This window comes from Camelus ferus, chromosome 16 (assembly GCF_009834535.1).
Source record: "Camelus ferus isolate YT-003-E chromosome 16, BCGSAC_Cfer_1.0, whole genome shotgun sequence".
In the NCBI taxonomy this organism is placed as follows: domain Eukaryota; kingdom Metazoa; phylum Chordata; class Mammalia; order Artiodactyla; family Camelidae; genus Camelus; species Camelus ferus.
Window position 1 is genome coordinate 30,614,257 of NC_045711.1, and position 24,152 is coordinate 30,638,408.

The following is a 24,152-nucleotide window of genomic DNA, read 5'->3' on the forward strand; positions in this document are numbered from 1 at the left end:
GTAAGTCCCTCCCATAATTCGGTCTTAGCTTCCTTATCTTCAAAGGATAAGGCCCCTGCCCTGTGACCCAGATCCCTCTCTGCGGTCATTAGCTCCAACTTTGAGGAGACTATGAACTTTCTCTGGTTCACAGAGAGCAGAGGGTCTTGCTGGCCCTTCTGCCTGGGGCCCTGGCTGGACGCTCAGAGCTGCAGTGTGCCTTTGGCTGAGTCACCTCTCTTTCACTCAAGGTCCTGACGTAAAGAAACTTCCAGGTGGTCAGGGGCTGCTCATCCTGGGCTTGAGATCCCCAGGGAAGGGAGCCCAGGGTCCCTCCTCGGATGCTTTTTCATGAGGGGAGAGAGCCAATCACCACGGCAAGAAGGATGAGGGGCTCAGTGGCATCTGACCTTTATTCTAAAGCGCTAACCACTGCGCGGTTCAAGGTGGAGCAGCGGCATGAGCGATAGCAATGATAATGCAAACTGTGGCGATTAGTTACTGAGCTCCTCCCAGGCTGCGCCAGGCACGTTACAAACACGATGGGTGTGAGTCAAAGCTGAACTGACATCTCAGAATTACCGTGATTGAAACTGAGCTCCTGAAGGGTCCCTTCAACCGCGCCACCTGCGGTTTTCCCATCTCATTTAAGGGCAGCTACATGCTTCTCATTCCTCAGGCCAAACATATTGGCGCCACCCTGCATTTTCTCCCTTCCACCTTACATCGACCCCGTCCAGAATCCTCTTCCCATCTGAGTGACCTCCAGGACTTGGGCCTGCCCTGCACGTCCTGTGCCTAAGTGAGCCTTCTCATAATAACGGTGGTATGTTAATTTCCCTTTGTTTTTAACAAGTGAAAGGAAAAGGCATTTTAGTTGTCCACTAATTCGACAGATCAGGTGAATCTCCAAGGTCATAGCTTGAGGTCAGACTAGGCCTAGCTCTGCAATTTTCCGCTTTTGTGAACTTGGCCAAATTCCCCCTTCATGAAGTTCACCATGGCAGCCCTACCCCATCCATCCCAACAGGCTTAGACCTAAGGATATCCTCCAGCTCTGCTTTTCTTCTGTCGGCAAACCTCCCTCCTCTCCCTCCCACAGAAACACAAGAGTTTGGGATGCTTATCATTTCGTGGTCCCTTAGGATGAAGTTTCTCAAACTCTGTCTCCCTGGTGTCTGTGGGCAGGTCTCTCCATCCTGAGGAAGAAGACAGTAGGGATTAAATCTCATAGTAAGTGGGCTGGAAGGTAGCTGACGCTTAGTCCCGCCTCTCTCCTGCCACACTGGCCAACTCGATAAAGACAAGGGCCACTTACTACTGGGAAGCCACCACAGTTCTTAGATCACCCATCAGAGATGTCGCCAGTGAAGGGGAGGCATCTGAATTGGCCACGTTGTTGTAGATTTAATGCAACACTTTCTGCTTTTTCAAAACAGATCTTTGAAATGAAGCTGGAAAAATCCAACTGATTTTCAGTTAGAAAAATTTCATCTCAGCCTGTGGAAAGGTCTTCATCAGAAAGACCTGGGTTCGAATCCCTGCTCTACCAACGGGGTTGTCTCTCTTTGGGAGATGGCCTCTCAGCCTCATTTCTCCATCTGTAAAGAAGAGCCAGTGGCATTGACCTCGCAGAATGGTTGTGAGGATTCAGGGGAAAATGCCCGTAAAAGTGGCTTGGCCTCTGAAAATAGGTGATCTCCCACTGCGACTGACCAACATATGAATATTTGTGGTTCAAAATTGGCATGTTTTATGTTGTTCAAGAGTAAACACAACCAGCTCTCTTGAGGAATTGTGTGTGCCCCTTTTTTTCAACCTCTGTGCAAACTACGGAAGAGATGAGGACGCCTGGCTTATTCTGAGGTAGCCCTGCCTCCTGATGACTCCTGAGGGGTCTGGAAGCTGCTGGCCCCCATAGGTGATATGCATATTATGCTATCTGGGAGCATTTTGTTTCAAGCAAAACCTGAGATGTGACATTTTGAATCTGTCTTCAGTGACAGGGAGACCCAAGCTGGGAGAACAGGAGGTTCTGTTTCTTTTCTTCTCAAGAGATATCTCAGATTGCCCCGGAACGAGCACCAACCTATTCATGTACTTCAGTCGTGTTTCCATCATCATGCAATGGAAAATCAGAGACGTCAGCGATGGGAAAGCCAGATCCTTATGCACTAGAGTCTTTTTGAAGGCATCCAGTTTTTGTAGTGTCCCCATATGAGGCTCTCTGGCTGGATGTCAAGGATCTGTCTGGTTGCTTCACACTTTCCCCTCTTATTGCACAAGTACAGCTACTTATCTGCACCCTAAGATTTTGTCATCGAATCTTGGAGTTACAAAGGACCCGCGAGATACAGATCAAAGGCTTGCATAATGCAATCTCTCATTCTACCTACCGCTTCCCTGACACCACTGCTCAAAGGCTTGCAGGAATGAGGACCCACTAGCTCCAAGGGGGAAGGGAAGGTCAGATGGCTACTCTAACGTTGCAAATAATGGGAAAGAAATTAACTTCCAAAGAGAAAGGATTTCCTTATTTGATTTTAGCAATGGCTAACATTGGAAGGCAATGGCTTCCTCATGGACCCTTTCTCCACTACCCAGAAAAGAATCTCTTTGAGAGAAAAGAAGAAACTGAGGGCCTGGGCATGGAAGGGGAATAGCTTGAGACCAGAGAGCATTTGCAAGTGATGCCAGGAGTCCTCTCCCCCAGTTCCCTCTTCGTTTCTCACACTCTTGCCCAAGAGCAGACTCTTGTACATAACACTCTCTGGGACTCTGGCAAGTGTTGTTCTCCTATAAAATGTCTTATCAGATGGTTTATGAAATGAAGCTTTGATGCCTTATAGCACATTTTCAAACAGACGCTATTCCCAGGGTGATGAAGGGCTAGAATTTCTAGCCTTTCTAAATCACAAGACATACAAAGTACTGAAGAAACTAATAAATGGATATTGGCCAAGTGTGATCATTGTCCAAAAAAAAAAAAAAAAAAGGCTTGGTTCATTTCACCGTAAAGTTAAACTAATGTGTCTGATGCTCTCTGTGTGCTGTGGATGCGGAGGGGAGAAGCAGCAGGAGGGGGAGAAGTATGAACTTTGAAACTAAAAACTTGGGTTCTAGACTTAATCTGGTCACTCAGTAGCTGACCTTTGATCTCAGAAAAGTCACTTTACTTTGATCTCAGAAAAATCAGTGAAGTTACACACTAAATCATACATGTTCCTTTTTGAAGGCTTTTCTTCGTGGGCTGAGTTGGATGAGTTTTCTTAAAATGTGAGTCCAATGACGTTGGATAGAAAAAGGCATCTTTGTGTCAATATTTTGCATCGCTCCAAGGGCCTTGGAACTGTGTTCAAAATTTGGGTCATCTCTAGAAAATAGTTACTATGGAGACAGATACAGAAATTCATTAAGGGGTTACTGCTGGGGGAGAGAAGGTTCTGCTGCTCCCTTTCGTGAACTTTTCTGTAGAGTTCTTTGATGCTTCTGAATAGGTTCTTAGAGCATTTTCCTGTACTTTGACATCAAACCAACAACTTCATTTCCGGAAGTGATGAAGACTGCTTTGGTGGTGCTGAAAAGGCCTTCCTATTCTTCTGTGTTTAGGACAGAAATGGTTCTTTTGCTCAAACTACTGCTCGAATCAGAGGCATGTGGATTCACTGCATGTGATTAGTTTCTAGTTTGCCATCCAATTTTTTTCCTACTTTATAAATGATCCTATCACATTCTCTTATAACCGAGGAATTGGCTCTATGTGTGCTTCAAATATTTGTTGTGTCCTTCAAAACTGTGCTTGGAGTCAAATAAGATGTCTTCCTTTTGCTTAAATGCTTTATTTCTAAAACCTTTCTTTCCTTTTGTCAATTCAAGAATCCACACATCACATTTGCTTTTCCTAGAAAGAGTGAAATGGAAACATTTCAATACTCGATGAATTTTTAAAAATGAAGTGTTGCAAAAAAGATCTATTTTTCCTAAGCTGCAGGTGGAGTCAGATGAATTACTATCAGCCTTGACCTTGAATGGGCAGACTGTACATCCAAGATTTAGGCTATTGTAAATCCATGTTTTGATGGTTACTAGTGGTCTGAGTCCGGTTAAGAGAAGATGGTAAAGCAGGGGTAGTATCAAAACAAGCTGTTGAAAGCGAAGGGTTGTTCATAGCAGCTGCTTGTGGCATTTCTCTTTCAAGATGGCCTGAGTGATTTCTGCATTGTGACTTTTATATCTTAAACACATCACTAATCTGATAATCCTAGAGTCATTTTTTTCTTGTCTATTTATCTTGATGGGTGAACCTAAGGCATACAGAGTTTAAGTGGCTAGCCTAAAGGCCAATTTAACCAGTGTTAGAAATTGAATTTGTCTATCAGGACCAGCTCTTGTCTTAAGTAAAATATTGTGACTGATACTTGCACAGTAAAATATTTAATAACTTGTGTGAAGGCACAGGAGAACTGTACTTTCTCTTCTCTGTGGTCAGAAGGTATAATGTAAAATTCAGCTACCCTTAGGGGAATAATCACAGATAAAACCGTTATGACCAAGGAGGCAGTACAGTGTAAAATTTAACTATCTAAAATAGAATGATTGAGATGGTATTACTGTGAAGCTAATCTGAAATAAGACTCTATTTCCAGTCCAAAGGCACTTCAGTTGAAGATAAATGCTACTCCCAGTTTTACATACATTTCTAGGAACAAAACTCAAGACTTTGCCACAATATTGTTGGAATCCTCTCCATTTGTTCCCGATGTGCCTGGTGGAAAGCACATCTTATCCGGCAGCAGAGCGGTAAGTACTCGAAAATCAAGCTCATAATTACCCGAGGCATTTTTCAGTGTGCTTTTAGCTGACGCCAGTTAGCCGGAGTGGCACCACTTCTAGGACACCAGCAGCAGAAAAACCCTGAGTCACTGTCTACAAGTCTCCCTCTGTCTACACTGCTGATCTCTGCAACGGACAAGCCAAATATTGACATGCTTAAAAGGCGGAGGCTGGGTTCCAACCTCTCCTTTTGTAGCAGAGAGGGGCATATTCTATTATTGAGAAAGAAACCCAGAGTTAGATTAGTGGTGGCACATTCAGGCACCTTGGTCATCTCTAGATGGTTCCCCCGAGGGCCAAGACCTCTGCACGTAGGGGAAGTCACAGCCTGGCCAACTTGAGTTGACTGAATTCTTCCAACAGCTCAAGGGCACCGGGCAAAGTTGGGTTCCCTTTGTCACTTCCACTTGGCAGGACAGTCAGCAAATCGAAAGCATTTATACCCTCCCAATCCCTGCTGGAAATTATAAAGTGACCAAATGTCCTGTTCTCAATTTTCCTTAGTAGGAAAAAAATCCCTCCCTGCCTTCCCTCTAAAAAGAGACCATAATCTATTTTGACAGAATTATAAAGTCTTGCCTCATATTTTTCCTAGTTCGTATTAGTTTTTGGTGTTGGCATGAAAAAAATCTGGGTGTCAAACTACAAAAAGAAAAAAAAAAAGGAAAGGAAGACATTATGGCTTATAGTCATTATGCTAAACATTTACAAAATGTATTAAAGAAGTTTAGGGTATCAAAATGCTTTTATGTAGTAAGAAGGTCTTACCTATATTTCCAGAATTTTAGTAAGTTTAATCTCCCTTTTTAAGAAGTTGTTTCATCTCCTGGCGTTCACTACCAAAGCCCATTTATTGCCCTTACAGCACTCTGTTTTTAACACAGTCTCCTTTCTCCCCAAAACATATCCACAATCATTCACCTGGTTTTCCTTAACTATTATTTATTTTGGGGGGAGGCTGAACATTAAAAAGTGTCCAAGTATATTAGTCAAAGTTAAGTTCTACCGAAAATCAAGTTCAAGTTGACTTTTTCTTGGTTGTTGTTATAAAAATAAAAACGCCTAAAAACCAATGATAATTCCTTATCTGTAAGGATCAGAACCAAAAAATATCTGAAAGCAGAGGAATGTCCCTTGAGGATGATCAACTTTATTATTATGGTTTCTCCCAAGGGCTGGTTTGAAAAATGGCTAACTAAATTTAACAACACTGAAAAATTTACAAAGTGGTGCATGCAGATGGTATGATGAGAGAAGAGCTGAACTTTCAAAAACATGTGTCTAACCTTTTGTAAATAATCCAGGATACCCACTCCTATATGGCCAGGCCTGCATGCGCTCCAGTGTGTCTGTGGGGTTAGTGTCTGGGGGAACTGGTGCCAACTGCAAACTGTTATCTAGCATCAAAAAAGGAAACCTTGCCTCCAGTCCCTAAGGAGCTATCGGTGCTCTGTCCCCAGCTCTCCACCACTTATCTAGGGACTGTAGATGTCTGGGAGCCACTCTGCCCTTCAGCCTGGACCCTCAAGGAATTTCGATCGGTTCATTGCACTCCTGACTTCTTCCTCAAGGGCAAATTCAGTGGATTTTCTTAATCCTCCTAGAAGCATCCTGTGTCTCACTGTGCAACCAGCCGTCTCCTTACTCCTACTTCTCTTGTATAAACTCTTCTCTTCAGCTTCCAGAATGGCACACTCTCTCCAGGTCCCCTCCTGTCCCTCTCCCTTTCCGTGCTGTCTCTCCCAAGCCTTTCCCCTTCTTGTGACACTGTCAGCTCTCTCAGCATCAACCCTCACCCACATGTTCCTGATTGAGAAACCTCTGGGCACTGACCCAGGTTTCCAATGACCCAATGGAAGCTCCGAATGTCCAAACCCAAGGGCATCATTCTCCCTCCACTCGAATCTGTGCCCTGCATCTTTTTAGGCTAGAAACCTTGGCCCTGTTTTTGTTTCTTTCTCTTTCACAGTCATCTCATTCATTCAGGTGCCATGGTAGCTACTGAATCTTTGACCTACTTTCCATTCATGGAGAGAAGCTTCTCTCCCTGGGGATCTGGTCCAGCTTACGGACATGCACACATCCCCTGACTTTTCTCTGCTTCCAGCCTCTTGTCTCCTCTAAGCTATCCCCCCGGTGCTGTTGCTAGACAGATGCTCATCTAGCAATTTCGGATGATGTAACTCCGCTGCTCAAAACTCTCAAACTGTTTCCGGTTGCTTATAAAGTAAAACTCCAGACCTCTCCTAATCCATGCAAGCAACACAATATAGCAGAAGAAACTAAAAAGAGGGACTCAGAGAGGGACACGGGTTCCAATTTCTGCTTTCATCACATATTACAGATGTGCTCTTGGGCACATTTCCAAACTTCTCTTTGCTTCAGTTTCCTCAAGTATAAAGAATACTTATCTCATGAAACTATTGAGGAGTGTCAGAAAATAAAAATAGCCTTCAATGCTTATTGCCTGTTAGGCCTTTTACATGTATTATCTCATTTAATCTTCATAACCATCTTCTACTATTTCCTCCATTTTTTAAGATTAGGAAACAGACTCAGGGAGACTATGCAACTCACCCAATTCCAGGTCCCTCTGACTCCAAAGCCCTTAGCCACAGGGGCTGAGGTCTGGCCATGCTGGAGGGGATCAGTCCACTCTGATTTCTATAATCTGACTCCAACACCTTTTACATTTTCTCTTGTATTACTTTTATCCTAGATCATCTGAACGACTCCATCTGGAATATCCTTCCTCACATTTATACCTACTGAAATCCTACTCTTATTCCAATGTCCAGCTTAAATGTCACCTTCTCCTATGGGACTTGATTCCAAAATATTACTGCTTTCTTGAAATTCCCATAACATTTGGCATTTCTCTGATAGAAAGATCACGTCCTCTTTCGTATTCTCTTTCTTTTCCTATACATGTCTTATCATCCCTTCTGGATCACAACCTCTTTATTGGCAGGAAGTAGGTCCTGTTCATCTCTGTGTGTCTCATAGTCCCAGGCTCTGTCTCTGGGACAGATGAGACACCCAGCAAAGATGTGCAGGGCATTTAACTTTGGAGCAAATATATTGAAGTTTTGAAGAGCTGAGCTCAGTTTCCAGTTTGCACGAAGTGAAAATGCTCCTCCTATGTTAGATGTTCTATCACAGAGAGAACAATACTTACAATGTGGGATGGAGATGGGGCCAATTAATCTTTCTCCTCTACCAAGAAGTAAGCAGAGAGAATGAGCATCATGTGGTGGTAGGCAAAATACCTAAAAGCAGAGGCCAGTAGTAGGAGGCCTACTTAGGTTTGCCATCTTAATTAGCCTATTAAAAAATTCTACCAGAAACATACCACAAGAAAAAAATGTATGGATAGGCCTTTGACAGTGTATGGATTTACTATCACATACTCACATACACACACACACACACTCCAAATAAGATTGTAGAAAGCAATTTAAAAGAAAGAAAAAAAATCCCCTGAATCCAATTTGCATTCTAGCAGTTTCCAGGTTCACATGCCCAAATGCATAAATCTAAATACCAAAGGAGAAAATCAGATAACATAAGTGGGAACTCAGTCAGAGAAAGGTTCCCTAACATAAGAAATATCACTCTAGGCAGAAAACTGCTACCAGATCCTTAACTGTGTGGAGCAGCAGGTGGAGACAGGCTGAGGCAACCCCGCCCGGGCTTCATGCGGGAACCCTGCGCCAGGCTTCAATAAATATTTTTATTCCAAACACGGTGGTGTGGGCCAAACAATCAGTTCCGTAAAAGGATTTCACACAGGACTGTGACACGGTGGTAGCTGGGAAAGCAGACCCGAGCGGAGTTCACGCACCACTCGAAAAGCAAGTGGGAGGCAGGTCGGTGGCAGCCTCAGTCAAGCCGTGGGAAGCCAGGCTGGGAAATGCAAACTGGCTTTTGCGAAATCACCGTAGATGTCAGGCTATTTCTGCAAAAGACCCAAGAGTCTCAGGACCCTCTGCCAGCCTGTTAGGAAAATATTTCTTCTTCCTAAGGAAACGATGTCTCTTCTGTTTTCCTTTTCACCCTTAAACTGCCACGTCCTGCTTGCAGTACAGGGCTAAACGCCATTCAGATCAACCATTTTGATCTTTTTCAAAACACGGGCTCATCACCAGGCTGGCTCGACCATCCAGGGACCTGCAGCGGTCAGTAGGATCCAGAGAGTTAGACAGCGGAATGGTGGCCTCGCTCTTGTCCTTGGGTGCTTGGCTTCATTTTCAAGTTTAGCCCCCTCCCCCCCGCCCCACCGAGGTTCAGGCTGAGAACAGTGAGATACAGGAGCTAGGATAAGTTGGATCAATAGAGATAACTCAGCGGTGGTGAGAAAGCTAACGGGGCAATTAGGAGGCTGATTCATTTGTTTATCTGGGTGATTGTGCTCTACTTAGCTGAGTAGTTTTTAAGTGTTCTGTGGTTCAGGAAATGTTCCTTTACAGGCTCATCAAGTCCACATCCTTCCATGTGCCTGATATTTCCACGAAAGAAGGAAAAACCCGGCTAAGCACAGGGTATGTGTTTCGGTGGACCTTTATAATAACACACTGGCCGAGATAATTACAATAAACAATGCATACCAAGCCCCGAACAGAGAAGAACTGAAAGAATCGTTCAACTGTGGTTGCTACCATCTTCCTAAAGAATCACAGAGGAAAATATGGCCTTCCTGAATATTCCTAACCTAAGCAGTGTTTCCAGATCCCTCACAACTGTAGAAATACAACAGAGATTAACAGAGTTTTTGAACAGGAAGGAACTTTTTAGCCATCATCCTAGATCTGGACTTTTCTAATCAACATCTCACAGAACTCTAACTAAAATAAGCTATGTGGTCCACAGAAAAACCTAAAAAATGATTCCATGGATCAAACCATTTTAGGAGATTCCAGATTAAAGAAAGTCAGGTTTCTTTACCAAAGAGATGGTCATAGAAACTTTGCCATTGCTGGGGTCTCGGTCCTCTATGTTTTTTTTTTTAATTGAAGTATAGTCAGTTATAATATGTCAATTTCTGGAGCACAGCATAATGTCCCAGTCATACATACATATATATATACACACACACATACATATATTTGTTTTCATATTCTTTTTCATTAAAGGTTATTATAAGATATTGATATTCCCTATGCATACAGAAGAAATTTGTTGTCCTCTCTCCTTGACTCTGGGCGGCCTCTGTCTTTGACACAGTTCAGTAGAAATGATGCTGTTCCACTTATGGGCCTGGACCTTACATGGCTGGTGGCTTCTGGGGTTGGTCTCTCGGTGGGTTTCCTGTTGAGGGCTCCTCACAGCTGCCATGTGAGTGAAGCATCATGGGCTTGAACCCAGTAAGCCTCCCATGACTGCAGCCCAGCCCACATCTGCCGGCACCCATCAACCCTCAGCAACCAGAGACACAATAAAAAATTACTGTCTTATGCAGCTGAAGGGGAGATATAGCATGACACAATTCATAAAGGTGACATCCAAATACCTGAAGACAAACCATACAGAACAGGGATGGATGGAATACGAGTTTGAGAAACACTGAATTAGAGGATTGAAATGGTACCTATTAGGAGATATTGGTCTAACTGTATGTAGTCTTTATGTCATAGGTTAGAAAAGTGTGGCCTGAGTAGGTGAAGAGAATTGCCTAAGGAAACAGAGCTGATTGGTAGACCCCACCTATGGACTAATTTCCCTTTCCAGTTGAAGTGAAGGCGTACAGACAAAATGGATTCACTCATGTTGCCCCCAGTTTAGCTAATTAAATACACTGGGCTCTCAACTAGGTAGCCCCCTCTTTTTGTTCCAGGAAAAAGCCTTTGGGTCCAACTAGCTGTTTTCTGTAAGAGCTCTCTTACTTGGGAGACCCTCAAGTGTAAAAGTATTTATAGCCTGACGTCTAGACTAAGCTCAGTTCTAAAAACAGCAGAATCTATGGTAACATCTTGGGCCTTGGTTTTAAAACATTCACCTGATGGAAATCCTTGTTTAAGACAGAAATGTCTAGAAACACGAATTTTCAACTGAACTAGATACTGGTGAAGGATCCAGATTTTAAAATTCCTTCAATCTTATGTTTCAAATTCCATTCTCCTTCCTCCATTGAGAGGTAAATAATATGATCTAAGGCTTGACTCAGTTCTTAAAACCATAGCGAAGAATGTTAACACAGGTCAGAATCTGGGATATTCAGTTCTTCCTTTTCAAATACTATTCCAGCCCATGCCACTACCTCCTGGTCAAGCCTCCAAATCCAAAAACCACTTCAATGGTTGAAAAAAAGTTTTATCTAATTATCTCTTTTCCGACTTTGAATTGACCAACCATGTATCTTTTTCTGGTTTTATCAAAGGGGCTGCCAGGGCAAAAGCACATCCGATTTTAAGTAAGCTTTAGTTAGCAGACTTAAAATTGATCATGCATTTTAGTTTCAGTAACTTGCAATTTCTACCCCCTTTGATAATTCACTTTAAAGAGCAAACCGTCTTTAATGACGAGGCTTAAAAGAGACGACCTTTCTGAACAAAATATGAAAGCTGAGAAGAGATAGTTCTTTTAAGGGAACTATGAATTAAAATGACCTTGTGTTCTGAAACTTTCCTCCCGCCATGTTTGATGTTTTACCTTTGCTTTTTACTCTGAGAAAGAAAGCTAAGACACCACCGCCTTCCGTGGCTGCTTGCTGCACTTCAGTACGAACAACAGCTGTTAATTGTTAATCAAACTCACAATTTCTTCTTTCTGCACTTTCTCTGCAGATTCCTTTAATGAGGTTGCTCACCACTGTCAGCACGTGCCCGTTTCTGAGGAAATCGCTGCTACTATGGGACATTACAGGATAAGGTTTGAATCTGAACTATTTCCCTTGAGTCACAGTCAATTCTTTTGTCCAAACTATAAAGCGGGTCCCTCCATCCTCCGTTCTCTCTCTCTGTCCTCTTCTTTACTCCGTTGTGCCCCTGGAGGGCTGCCCTCAGAGGATTTGACTGGTGAGTGGGGATGTGGCAAAAACCAGAGGTCAGACCCCTGAAATGGCTCACTGTTTGGTGACGCAGAACTGGTGGACTCCAACCAAATCATGACACATGCTGGTGACTGACAGCCAACACCCCTGTGAACCCTTCCCCTGCCCGACCCCCAACCGGATAGACATACACCCGAGAACACCGCGACCCCACAACTTTCCCCCGATCAGCTTCTTCCAGACGTTTACCAGCCACCACCTGTTGACAGTTACATGTTGAAATGTAAAAAGCACAAGCATTTGACTCAGATACAGCAGCCAATATAACCCGCTCGAAATGTAACTAAACTAGGCACTTGTGAGGCACAACTGATCTTCCACCAGATAAAAGAAAGGATGACATCTTAGATGATTTTATAATAAGGCATACTGTTTATAATTTATTTCCTAAGCACTTGCTTTATCTCCCAGTAGCCATTTATAGACTGGGTACTCAATTCAGTGAGGAATTTGAAACAGGCCCAGAGCAATTTTTCTTTCTCTTCCTTTAGCAGAGAATGTTCACAAAAACATTAGTGTCAGCCACCTAATTCCTATCACCTTTAATCGAACTGACCTAAAGTTTCAGTCCGTTTACTCCCAGACGCATATGACACACTTCAGAAGGGAAACAGGATCTGGGTAATGTCAAAGGTTCACCAGTGTTTGTAATTTCATAACCCTTGAAATAAGGAAAAGAAAGCATAGCAGGCAACTTTCCAAAACACCTACTAATATTTACTCATGAAAAACAAATACTCTCGAGTGGGAGTTCCAATCCCAGCACACAATGCAATTCACAAAGCATTTTCACCTCAAGCAGCTAATAACCTTCCTAATGGAATCTGTTGAGCTTCAACCTGTTTTTCACAGTCTGTATAGAAGTACTTGAAATTAACCATGTAGTTGTAATCTTTCCCTTCCAAGTACTCAATCATAGCACCAACTGTTATCATTTGTTCGGTAGTTTTAAAAGCATCTCATACAATCTCTCTTTTTCCCGAATATTCTCAAAGCCAGTGCTATAATTTGTTGTATATGCAAGAAAAAAATCCGATCTTTCAAAGGACAGAGACTTATTTCTGGAGGAGGTGTCCGGGTGGACATGACCAGGCAGAGTGGTGACCAGGCAGAGATGATTTAGTGCAAGGATTTGAGGCCTCTCACTGACGGCAGGCCACAAGGCAGTGTTTACGCCCTAGCTTTGGAAGTGGCTGTAAAACCTGTTACTTCCTTATCATCTCCATGTCTCAGTTACAGTACAAAAAAGGATAATTAATCCTCAGGCAGCAAACAACAAAGATGGGCGTGGGAAAGAGAAAAGAATTTGAAAAACTGTAAATAAACGTTCTGCCCTGTCCTTTCACAGTAAATCAGATGATTACAGCCCCGCCCACAGGCCAGATTTCAGAATGTCTCAAAGGGCCCATGGCACGCACCACAACACAGTCAAAAAGAACACGGAACAGCCATCCTCTGCAATTCAGAATTTCCTTGGTAAGTCAGGGTTGACCAATCCACACAGAATTGCTTACTAGCGTTCGGGTGAGGCTAGCTCCCATCCGTCCATGGGAGCTGACACCATATTCTCTCAACAAGGAAAATGGGACGAATCAAAGCTCATTTTGCCATCACTTGCCAGGGATGCCCCCCAACATATCTCCACATTTTTAGGCTTTCTTAAGGAATGTCAGTTGATATTATAATTAAACAACAACCATCAAGTCAGAGATCAAGAAAACCACAATAAAATCGCAGCTGCTATATGCAATTCTTACACTATTCTGCAACCGGAGTCCCAGGATCAGATCGGAGCCCAACATGACATGTACCTGGACTGATGTCAGACAACCCAGTGATTTTTTATTCTAAATAAATGTGCTACTTATGGATTTGATCTTTGACATGACATAAGGTATTTTTCCCCATAGCACAATTTGAGAGTGACAGTATTTTCTAGGGGGAAAAAAAACACCCATGCACATGTCATATTTATGTTAGCAAATGAGGTGCAGTAAAAAGTAGAAATAAAACTGATAAGTACGAAATAATATTTTAATAGTATGCCAACATGAAAACAAGTGTGAACATGTTAAAATTTTGGATATGATACTACAAACGTGATTTTGATCATATGCAACTGGTAAAATTCTACGCAAAAGGATTAACGAGGCAGAGCCAGAAATCATTTCTTTTCCGAATATAAGCAAGTCTCAGCACACACTCACTGGCACACGTATATGGATATCAGAAATAAAGGAATGTTAAAAAAATACCTTAGGCAGACACAAATGAAACCACCCCATGAGTGTACGAGCAATGCATGTTTTTATGTTCTTAATTACATGTAAGCATTAAAAAAAATGCCATCGATCTCACAGTTTACAATATCCAAATCTTCAAACCTGCTGGAAGAAATCCACAGCGCCGCCCGGACGGTTAGATCCACCACTCTCCTGTGTGACTCAGTTAAGTCTACGTGCAGTTACCTGAAAATCAAAAACCCCAAAGTGATGACTTTCTCTAGGTTCAACGCACATGTCAATAATAAAATAGGTTCTAATTCAGAAGTCGGACAGAAGTTAAAAAGGATATCTGATACCAAAATTTCATCATTTACACCTAAAGGGATCAAGTCATATCTGTACCAAGCAAGAGAATTTTTTGAAAAGTAAACAATTCACAAGGTTTTCTTTTCTTTTTTTAATTAAAGTATAGTTGATTTATAATACTGTGTTAGTTTCAGGTGTACAGCAAAGTGAGTCAGTGTATGTTTAGATGTATATCTATATATTCTTTTTTTAAAATTCTTTTCCATGATAGGTTATTACAAGATATTGAATATAGTTCTCTGTGCTAGATAGTAAATCTTTATCTATTTTGTATGTGGTAGTGTGTATCCAAAGTTTTTGCTTTTAATTCAATGCCAAATAAGGGGTCGGCCTTTTTCTGCACTAAGGCGAAGGTTGTAGACTGAATCAGAGCAGGTAAACGTGATCTGTGTCAGTGATGCCTCTGGGAACCTCTAACTAGAAGGATCTCCTGCACCCTGAGAAGTGCGCTCTGGGGGCACCGAAGTCTTGGCAAGTGTTGCAACATCACTGAGCCATATTTTGGTCTGAAAAACATCTGCAACAGAGCCAAGCCTACGGGAGATGTAGGGCTTTGAGGATGTGGGCTACGGTATGAAGAATTGCACCATCTCACTGTTTTAAGAGGAAGACAGTGTCTCCCTAACCCTGCAACTGGGCTTCAAGACAATGTCCTGTCCTGCCTCCACAGGTGAGGCCCCGCCACGTCAGGCAAAGGCAGGCCCTTGCACCTCGTGCTGGGGGCGGGCTTTTCCCCAAGACAGGCTCTATACTAAAAATAAGTCTTTTTGTTTGTTTGTTTTCAAAATTGATATGTTTAAGCATTTTAATACAAATTTTAATGTCCAACCAGGAGGCTCACAGGTGCAGACCATACGAACTACTCAGAAGGCATTCTGATCCCAGGCTGTACCTTCTGCCTTGGTATGTGGTCAGTTCCTCTTGAAGGATGGTTGCTCTCTTTTGCAGGAAGTTAACCTAGAAAAGACACCTTGTATGAGAAGAGATGAACGTGGCTTAAAGGGCAATATTGTGCAAACACAGGATGGCAGGATTTTACTTAAACTCATATGACTCCCTGGATAAAACGCAGAGGACTTGTTGAGTGTTCATGTTGTGTTTTTTACGTTTGATCACATCACATCCCTACTGAAAAGCCTTCAGAGGCCACAGGACCAGGTTCACAGGGAGCACTGCAGCACTGTCTGGATCCGGTCCAGCCCTTCTTTGCGGCTCCATCTCTCCTCATGCCCTCCCCTCCGTCGCCGCCTTAAACTCCACGTCTCTCATCCTCTTTGGCCCCTCGGCACAGGACGTTTTCTCTCTAGGGAATGCTTGGTTAACTGCCTCTTGTTCATCCTTCACTGTCTGGCTCAAAAGTCACATCTCCTACTGAATTCCTTGACTCCTCCCCCGCAGCTCATCTGGTCCTGCCCCAGGCAATCAGCGGCCCTCTCCTCCTTAGGCTCTGATTCTGTTGTTAGTGCTTTTCAAACTCCCTTGTGGTTATTTGTTTTCGTCTCTCTCCCTCAAGCCTGAGAGCTCTTCTGGGGCAGGGATGACATTCACTCATCTCTGTATCTCTAGTTTCTTTTACAGGGCTGGGCACGTAGCTGGTATTCCTTAACTCATTCATGAATGAATGAGCGAGTGGAAAGATTACTGCCTACGAGAAACCTTAATCCATCCCGGGGGTTCCCTGAGGTTGGAGAGACAGTACCGTGTGGTGGAAAGAGCCCGAGCTTTGTCTGGAGTTAGGCCAGCATGGGTTCAATTCCTGGTTTGGCCTCTGTGGTACTAGGAAATTTCCTTATGCTCTTGACGCTTTACCTGTGAAGCAGGGGTAATGACAGCCCCTTCCCCAAATTATGAGGATGACATGAAATGACTAATAGAAAGTGCCTAGTACAGGTACTCTTATGGGGCTGGGGATGGAGGAAACTTAATTGCCAAATATATTCTCTTAAGTCAGACCTTTACAACGTGGTTGGGTTATTTTGAAGTATAAATTTCTATATTATTAAAGCTACTTATATCAGGTATAAATTCGATAGCACATTATACAACCAAATAAAAATGATTTGGGGATAACTTATCCTATGACTTAATGTAATCAAGAGTCGGGGTATTTGATCACTTCGGAACTGTTTACTCTTGCCTCTTTGGGCTGCACTGAAACCATGGCAACGGTTGATTCTGAAACATAGTTATGCAAGAGAGTACAGCTGGCAGGAGAGAAAATGTACTCGAAGCGGGGAAAAGCACAGGTTTTCTAAATGGGTACGTATCAAAGGGGTCCCCTCGGTTTTGCTTATGTGTCATAGAACCCTGGCCTTAATTTTATCCAGTTGCTCACATGACCCCCCAGGACAACTGATAATTTCAGCAGATGCAAGGACTGCACCGATTCAGCTTCCCTGCCCCCACCGTGCTTTGCAATCGGAATTCCAACAATTTTCAAAAACACAGGCACCTGTGCTTTCAAACTAAATTTGCTCACTACATGGCCAGCGCCTCCTCCACGCAGCTGCCAAGGCTGAGGCCCTCACGCAGCTGGCAGCACTCTCCTTCTGGGTCAACATCCAGTTTTAGGAGGCTGAAGTGGTTTTTATTACAGTGAAATGATATGAATGATAACAGAAGCCCTGCAGGTGGATATCAGATTTCATTCTTTCTTCTCTTTCTTAAAAAAACTCCTCCAAAGGTGCTAGGTCCCACACAGCTGACCCTAAGGAAGCTCTCCTACGAAGTTAATGGGAAAACCACACCTCGAAGAGAGTTTTTCATGTCAATAATGATGACTTAACCCTTTCTAAGCCACCACCCTCCCTTGGTACTTATTTTTACACGTAGGAGCTAGCACAGCAAAACTTCTTCTGAGACTACAAAAGCAATCGCTAACGGTTGCCTAGAGATTGGTATTTTCAGATAAGAGACTTTTACTCAGGGGAATATAAAAGGCAAGGCTGACATTTGCTCCGCATTCACCTTATGCGTCATAAACGGCTAACGTGAATACCATCAAACTACATCCTTTGTTTTATTCGTAAACAAATTTATTGAGCACGTACCCTGTGACAGGCATCATTCTTGGCACAGAGAGCAAAGAAATCTTTCCCTTGTGGAGCTCTCCCAGAAAAAAAGGACGTTTTGAATTTCTAAGTGTGTTAGACATGGGAATATGTGAACTCTTTCTCATGTGGAGTTGAAATACTCATTAGTTTTTTTTTTAAACTAGCAATATATAAAACTAACGCTATCTAAAATATATACAGCAATATATAAAACTTGTTTTAGAGAAAACTTCTGTAGGAAGTTTTTAATTAGTATCTAAATTTAAGCCAGTTTTATCTCTCATGTTGTAAACCACTGTACCAAGAACTATACATTGCAGCAGAAATGTGTAACCTGATTGTTTGAATACCTTGTTATTATCTTGCCTGGATCTTAAAATGCATCTCATTATCTCTAATAATCATAAAAAATACACCAGAATAAAAATGCTTCCAACTTAACCATGTTTTTTATTTCTCTGCCCTTTCACACAGTAAGGAATTAGCAGTGTGCTAAGTGATGGCATTTTGGGAATGGTACCAAGAATAAAAGGGTGAGTCTGTATTGGAATGTGGACTGTAAATAAAAGTAACCATAACTGAACTTTTCAATTTCAAGGATGCTTTTAAGAAAATTTTGAGACAAAGAGTTCTTAAACTAGTAAGAAAAAAAAAAAATCTACCTCCCCTACCCAAAAAGAGCCCCCCAAACCAATTCATCCTGAGAACTAGGTTATGCTAAGACATCACATTGATTTCTGGCATCAATTTAGAATCAAACTTATGAATTCAGATATGCACATCACCTAAATCCTTGAAAAATTCCTTGATTCTAGTAATTACCTGTGACTTTAGGGAGGAAATAGTGTCTTCAAGTTCTTGTCTTAGAGATGCTGGCATCAACCCTTTAAATTTTGTTTCATATTCTTGTCGTATGTAAGTTATCTAAAGGGAAAAAAAAATAAAAGCTTATCTTGCTGATCACAGAAATGACTGTTTTGAATTTAAGAAATCCCAGAATAATATCCATTCATCACAAAGTTATGTCTGATACATGTGGTCAGAAACCAGACAACAAAGATGAAATAAAGGGAAACAGTCACAAACTGAAAAAGGTACTCAGCCTGTCCATGAGGGTCTAGGAGAGACAGTCCCTGCAGCCACACTTTATTTCTTTAAAATCCCTGCTGGCACAGTTTTCAGCACTGGGTAAGTACAACACCTGCTCTCTCCTCTTACTCATGATGTACACGTTTTGCTAACCCTGTATCCTTTTCTTGATCAGGATGTGGACTGTGATCATACTAAACTGTGATTTGAGGACAATTCATGGTATGTTGTTGGTCTGATTAAGAGAGCCCCCCAGACTGTCTAGGCGCCTGGGTGCTGGATATGATCCGTACGAGTATGGAGACACAAATGAAGGAAAATCTGCACAGCTGTGTCTCCAAGCCTCCCCTCTACCCGAGAGCCCCTGTCGTCACGAGTATCTCTGCCTCGTGAGTCTCCCTCTGCCTCCAGAGCCCCAGCAGTTCTTGCTCAACTGATGGTCACTGAGCTGGTAAAGAAAAGGTTGCTGGCTCATCCCATTCATCTCTCTAAAAGCTAAAGCTCTAAACAGGAAGGTGGGGAAGGTGGAAGAAAAGTCTTTGGAAGAATATGCTTGAGCAGGATGAGGAAGTGTATGAGTGTGACCATGAATGTGAGCGTGACTGTTTTCATGTCTTTCTTCAGCTCTGTTTCTTTTTCTTCCTCCTAATCTGAGGTGCAACGGAATTAAAAAATCTGCTGCATGTGCTGTGTGTGACTTAACTGGTATTAAACTTGAACTGCAGTGTAGCCCACAAATGATTCAGTGGACACACCTGAAAATAAGGTAGTAATACTACGGAAGGATGTGCAACTGAGTTCAGTTAGACAATCTATGGATTTACTGAGGATAATTTAAAATTATTTGCCTTTAATATCCATCTTTTCTTATACTACACTAAATTAAGGAAGAAATGTGTTCTAATAGTTTATTACTGAAATCCCATGGCAAATGTTCTAGGTAACAATTTTTCAATTTTTGGCAAAGTGGGTTTTTTTTTTTGATGTATGTTACAATCTTATGATTTATACCTAAAGGAAAACCAGAAATAATGAAAAATGATCTCTCACTGATACAATATTTGCTTTTTTCCATTTTATCATCTGGGACTTAAGTCCAATAGTTACATTCATCAGCTGACTCAAATGAAAGGCAAACACAGAGCAAAACACATGATTTATAAAACAGACCTTAGGGGCAACCTTTATCGAGGGCTCACAGACTATTATATATTGACATTTTATTCTTATCACTCAACACTGGCTCTGTAATTCTGAGCTACTACTCTTAAAAAGGACTCGTGTTTGCTCTGTTTCTTGTATCCTTGTTTGTTTAGAATGTCTGCCCACTGCTTGTACATTTGAAAGACAACTTGGCTGGGTATACAAATGCTTCTGTCCCTCTTTCTTTCTCTCAGAATTTTGGAGATGCTTCCTCAGTGTCTTCTGGCATTGCTATGGTGACGTCTGAAGCTAGGCTTCTGTTTTTTCCATGTTGAATGTGACCTTCTTTATTTGCTTGGATGCCCATATGATTTTCTTTTTCCCTTGATTCAGTAACTTCACTGGGATATGTTTTGGTATTAATGACTCTATATCAATTTTCCTGAAACACCATGTGTGCCCTTTCTACCTTTATATTTAGTTCTTTGAAGAAAAGTTTCTTCTGTTAGAAGAATTGTTCTCCATTATAGTTACATATGTTCGGGTTCTATATAAATTTTTTCCTATTCTTTACTTCAGGAACAGAGATTTTGCATGTGTTGGCTCTTCTTTGACAATCTTCCATAATTATAATTTGTTCTATTATTTTACTTTCTTATCATTTTATATCTGTTTTATACTTTCACTTCATGTTGTGTTTTCACCATATTTTCTTAGATGTTCTAGTTATGATTTTCCTATTTTTGTTTCTTCTAATATGGTTTCAATCTCTGTAGTCTTTTGATTTTAGCTACCATTTTCCCTAAGCTCTGAGAGATCACTTTTCATCTCTGTTAACTTCTATCATCTTTAAACATATCTTTTTTCCCTCCTCTCTCCCCTCCATCTTTTTCTTTGACAGAGAGATCTATCAATGTGTTTTGTAAATGTTTTGACATTATGAAGAACTCTTTGTTTCAAAGAACTGTAATTTGTCTGAACCTTCTTCCTTATTTCTTGGGTAATTGCCCATTTGATCTATGTTCTAACCTGCTTTTTGCTTACATTCCTTCTTTCTCTCTCTCTTCATCTAGCAAGGATCTTATACTAGTTCCTTTTTCTTAAAAAAAAATTAAACCTCATTTTTGAATGGAACCAAGTATTTGCTGAAAGGGGGAGTGCGTCGGGGCACTCCACAGCTATGATTCTGTATCGTAGTCTTCAACACCCTTTGACCAAGCTTATTATTTCGTTTGTTCTTGGGGCCCATCTCCTCTTAGTTTTCAAGTACTTTGGAAGTCATGGCCAAGAACTTAAGCCCTTAAGTTGATGCTCACAGTTTCTCTTTACTCTCTTGCCCCACTTAACTTTTCACATCTGATTGTCTCCCTCTCTCGGAGGCTAGGCCACAGACAGCAGACAGCTGTGTGTGAGCCAGGCTGTTCTGTGATCACGACTATCCCTCCCATCACTTTTAAAATTCCATATGCTGTATTTTCCAACCTTTATTGAGGATCCTGGCATTTCTACTTTCTGTCTAGTCCTTTCTTCTTTGTTTTTCTGATTTTGGTGAATCTGAGTGAACTTAAAATGAGCCCTTGGAAAATCTGAAATTACCTCACCTATGGGTGAGACTATCAATCGGGAAAATATTACAACTCTGAACCCTTAAATTCAAATCCTGAGTTTAATCATCATTATACCAAGCAGAATTCTGTTACTTTAATAAAGTCATGGAAAACTTTAACCAATCTGTTTTACTCTATTTATGAGGTTAATGACGTTACTACCAGCAAATGTTTATTGAGTACTTCGTATGTGCCGATTGAATTCTAAGTGTTTTAAGGAGTGTTTAAACCTTCTGACAACCCAATGAGGTAAGCACAGAGGGGTAAGCCACAATTTGAACTCAAGCAGTCTGACTCTCAAGCACATATTCTTAGCACTATGCTCTGCAATTTCTCACACAGTCTTTCCACATGCTGAAATGTCTCTTTCATCTCCAAAGGAAAAGACTCTGACATACACAACCAGACAGGGCACTTTATCCACAGCACACTGGTGCTCTCCCTAGCATAACAGGGGCTGGCGGACATCTTTCCAGGCATCCAGCTAGTCTTCGCTCTATGTTTTAAATGACAACAATGTCAACAACAATTGGTTCCAGTATGGTATGGTTCCCCATACTTTCCCATTGGTTTAAAATTTTAATTTACCAAGGATTTATGATAAGGCTAATTTTTAAAAAAATCTGTACAAATGCAGTACACATTTGGACCTAAAATAAAACTCCCACAAACCCCCCACGGAAGTGCACACTTTAAAGTTCAATCAGTGAAGGCTATCTCTAAGTTTGTCCTGTGGCAGAATAAGAAAGAGGAAGGAAAGAATTAGCTTATATTTCTTTATATCACTTTCGACTCCTGTTACTATTTTGCTGTCCACACCTCTGACCCGGGATGTGTTTGACGGGAAATAATCAGGGAAGGATAACGTTTATCTATAGACTAATCACACACTATTCACTGTTACACATGCCACTCTCCCTCCTTCCTGTCTTCCCACATTTCTTTTTTGGTGTTAATCTGGCCTTACAACAGAGTAAGAAACAAGAGGAAGTTGAATTGATCTAAGCAAAAGGTTTGCTGGACATACATACAATTCCTTTTACTAAAGGAGATCAAATTTTTTTACATACAAATCGATTTTATTATTAGATTTGAATATTAAATTTTATTCATACACAGTGTCCAATTACACCAGTGAAGGATGTTTATTAAACACAGAAGAATTCAAAGACTGTTCTTGCTTGAGTACTTCTGGAAAGGAATTTCCCAGACAGTTGTGGCTCCTTTCCATTCCACCTTAGCACTCCCACTGCCCTCAAAAAGCCATGTGTATCATTATCTGCTCTTCCATGTTCCACAACCACATCACACCAAACAGACATAGCTCCCTTCTCTCCACAATGGTTACTTCTCTCTCCACTTTCCTTCACTGCCTTTCCTTTAGTGAAGGAGAATTAGGCAACTCAGGACATCATGACAAACAATGACATTCCTGTAATGTAGGCTGAGTGGAAACGGTGTATGTATAACATGGTACCCACATGACCAATGAGAGCTGTGTTCTGCTCCATGGCAACAGACTGCCCACCTTTCCCTGGAAGGCACAACACTGACAACATTTCCTTTGATTTTAAAAACAGACTACGAAGACCAAGAACACTGTAACTGGAGGTTAGCATCACAATTAGGTAAAACTTATACCCTGTCTCATCAGATAAATATTCATTTGCATAAGTAAGAGTCTATGAAGTGTAAAGAATATGAAGTTGACTTGAGCCAAGAGGGTGCCTGGAGATAAAAATTCAAAGTGATGTTGAAAAAAAATCAAACCTTGGAACTCTATGATTTCATCAAAAATATAGATGGGAGAAGTAACACATGTAGGGGTGTTTTTATTTGAGAAACACAGTATCAGTTATGTCAGTATGTCAGAACTTTGTCAAATACATCAACCTCCTACTGTAAAAACAAGATGGAAATGGTAGCTTTGTACAGACAATGTGGGGATGGTGTTTCAAACACAAGTTACTTTATGGTAAGCGTCAATGCACCCCATACTAAACTCACTTTCAAAGAGGTGAGAGACAGTGAAGGCCACTTTTTGCATTGCCATTGGTAAATCCTGTTTTTTTTTTTTTTTTTTTAACACATCTCTGCACAGTCAGTATTGTGTTTTAAAGTAAGAGTGAAGATCAGGAATATGACATTGCCTAATATTACTTTACAAAGCATATTCCAACCAAGCATTTTTGGGGTCAGCTCAGTGGCAGACAAAGGGAACTCACTAAGAACTCTATCGATGCTGTCTCCTAGATGTCTCTCCACTAGTCTGCGTCACCCCTGGGATCACCCCAGTCCACAATACCTCATTCTGCACCCAGACTACTGCAATATTGGTATGCTGATTTTGTTTTTCGAACTGAATTTGTTCCACCATTAAAGTCAAGATCAAAATCCTTTATGTGGCCAACAAGATCCTGCCCTTCTCCACCTCTCACCGTCCTGTCACCCCAGTCTCCCTGCTTCTGGAGCATCAGACATCTTAGCTTGCTTTCAGTTTATTCACCAAATGCCCACATGCTTTTTCTTACCCAGGGCGTATCTCATTTTTCCGATTATACTTTCCTGTCCCATGGGTTTTGCCACGGCTTCCATCTGAAACTCTGGATATTGTAGGGTCCTGCTCTGTGGCAATATCAGGGGTGTTGTGGGTCCAGGCACCCAGCCGGGGGAGCTTCTCAAGACCTGGTGATGGGGCTGTGTCTGGATAAGCCATGGCCCCTCGCTACAGGTAAGCAACAGCTGTCAAAAGTCTCCTTTCAGGAACCGGGGCTCACCCCACAGCCCTTGCTTTCAAGCTGCGACAGTT

The 24,152-nt window shown here is 41.7% G+C and overlaps 2 protein-coding genes across 4 annotated transcripts in view; both read right to left on the reverse strand.

Moving 5' to 3' along the window:
• Positions 1 to 14,306, reverse strand: part of AXIN2 (axin 2) — a 78,367-nt gene extending 64,061 nt beyond the window's left edge. The window contains exon 1 of the mRNA XM_032457030.1: positions 14,245 to 14,306. The gene's annotated coding sequence lies outside the window, so the exon portion shown is untranslated. The remainder of the gene's footprint in view (positions 1 to 14,244) is intronic.
• The window catches only part of CEP112 (centrosomal protein 112), a 373,207-nt gene continuing 362,935 nt past the window's right edge, over positions 13,881 to 24,152 (reverse strand). For all 3 annotated transcript variants that reach the window (XM_032457024.1, XM_032457025.1, XM_032457026.1), the window contains 3 exons: positions 18,327 to 18,428; positions 15,344 to 15,408; positions 13,881 to 14,328 (listed from right to left, as the gene is read on the reverse strand). In XM_032457024.1, coding sequence (XP_032312915.1) covers positions 14,325 to 14,328; positions 15,344 to 15,408; positions 18,327 to 18,428 — 171 coding nt within the window. In that variant the 3' untranslated portion in view covers positions 13,881 to 14,324. The remainder of the gene's footprint in view (positions 14,329 to 15,343; positions 15,409 to 18,326; positions 18,429 to 24,152) is intronic.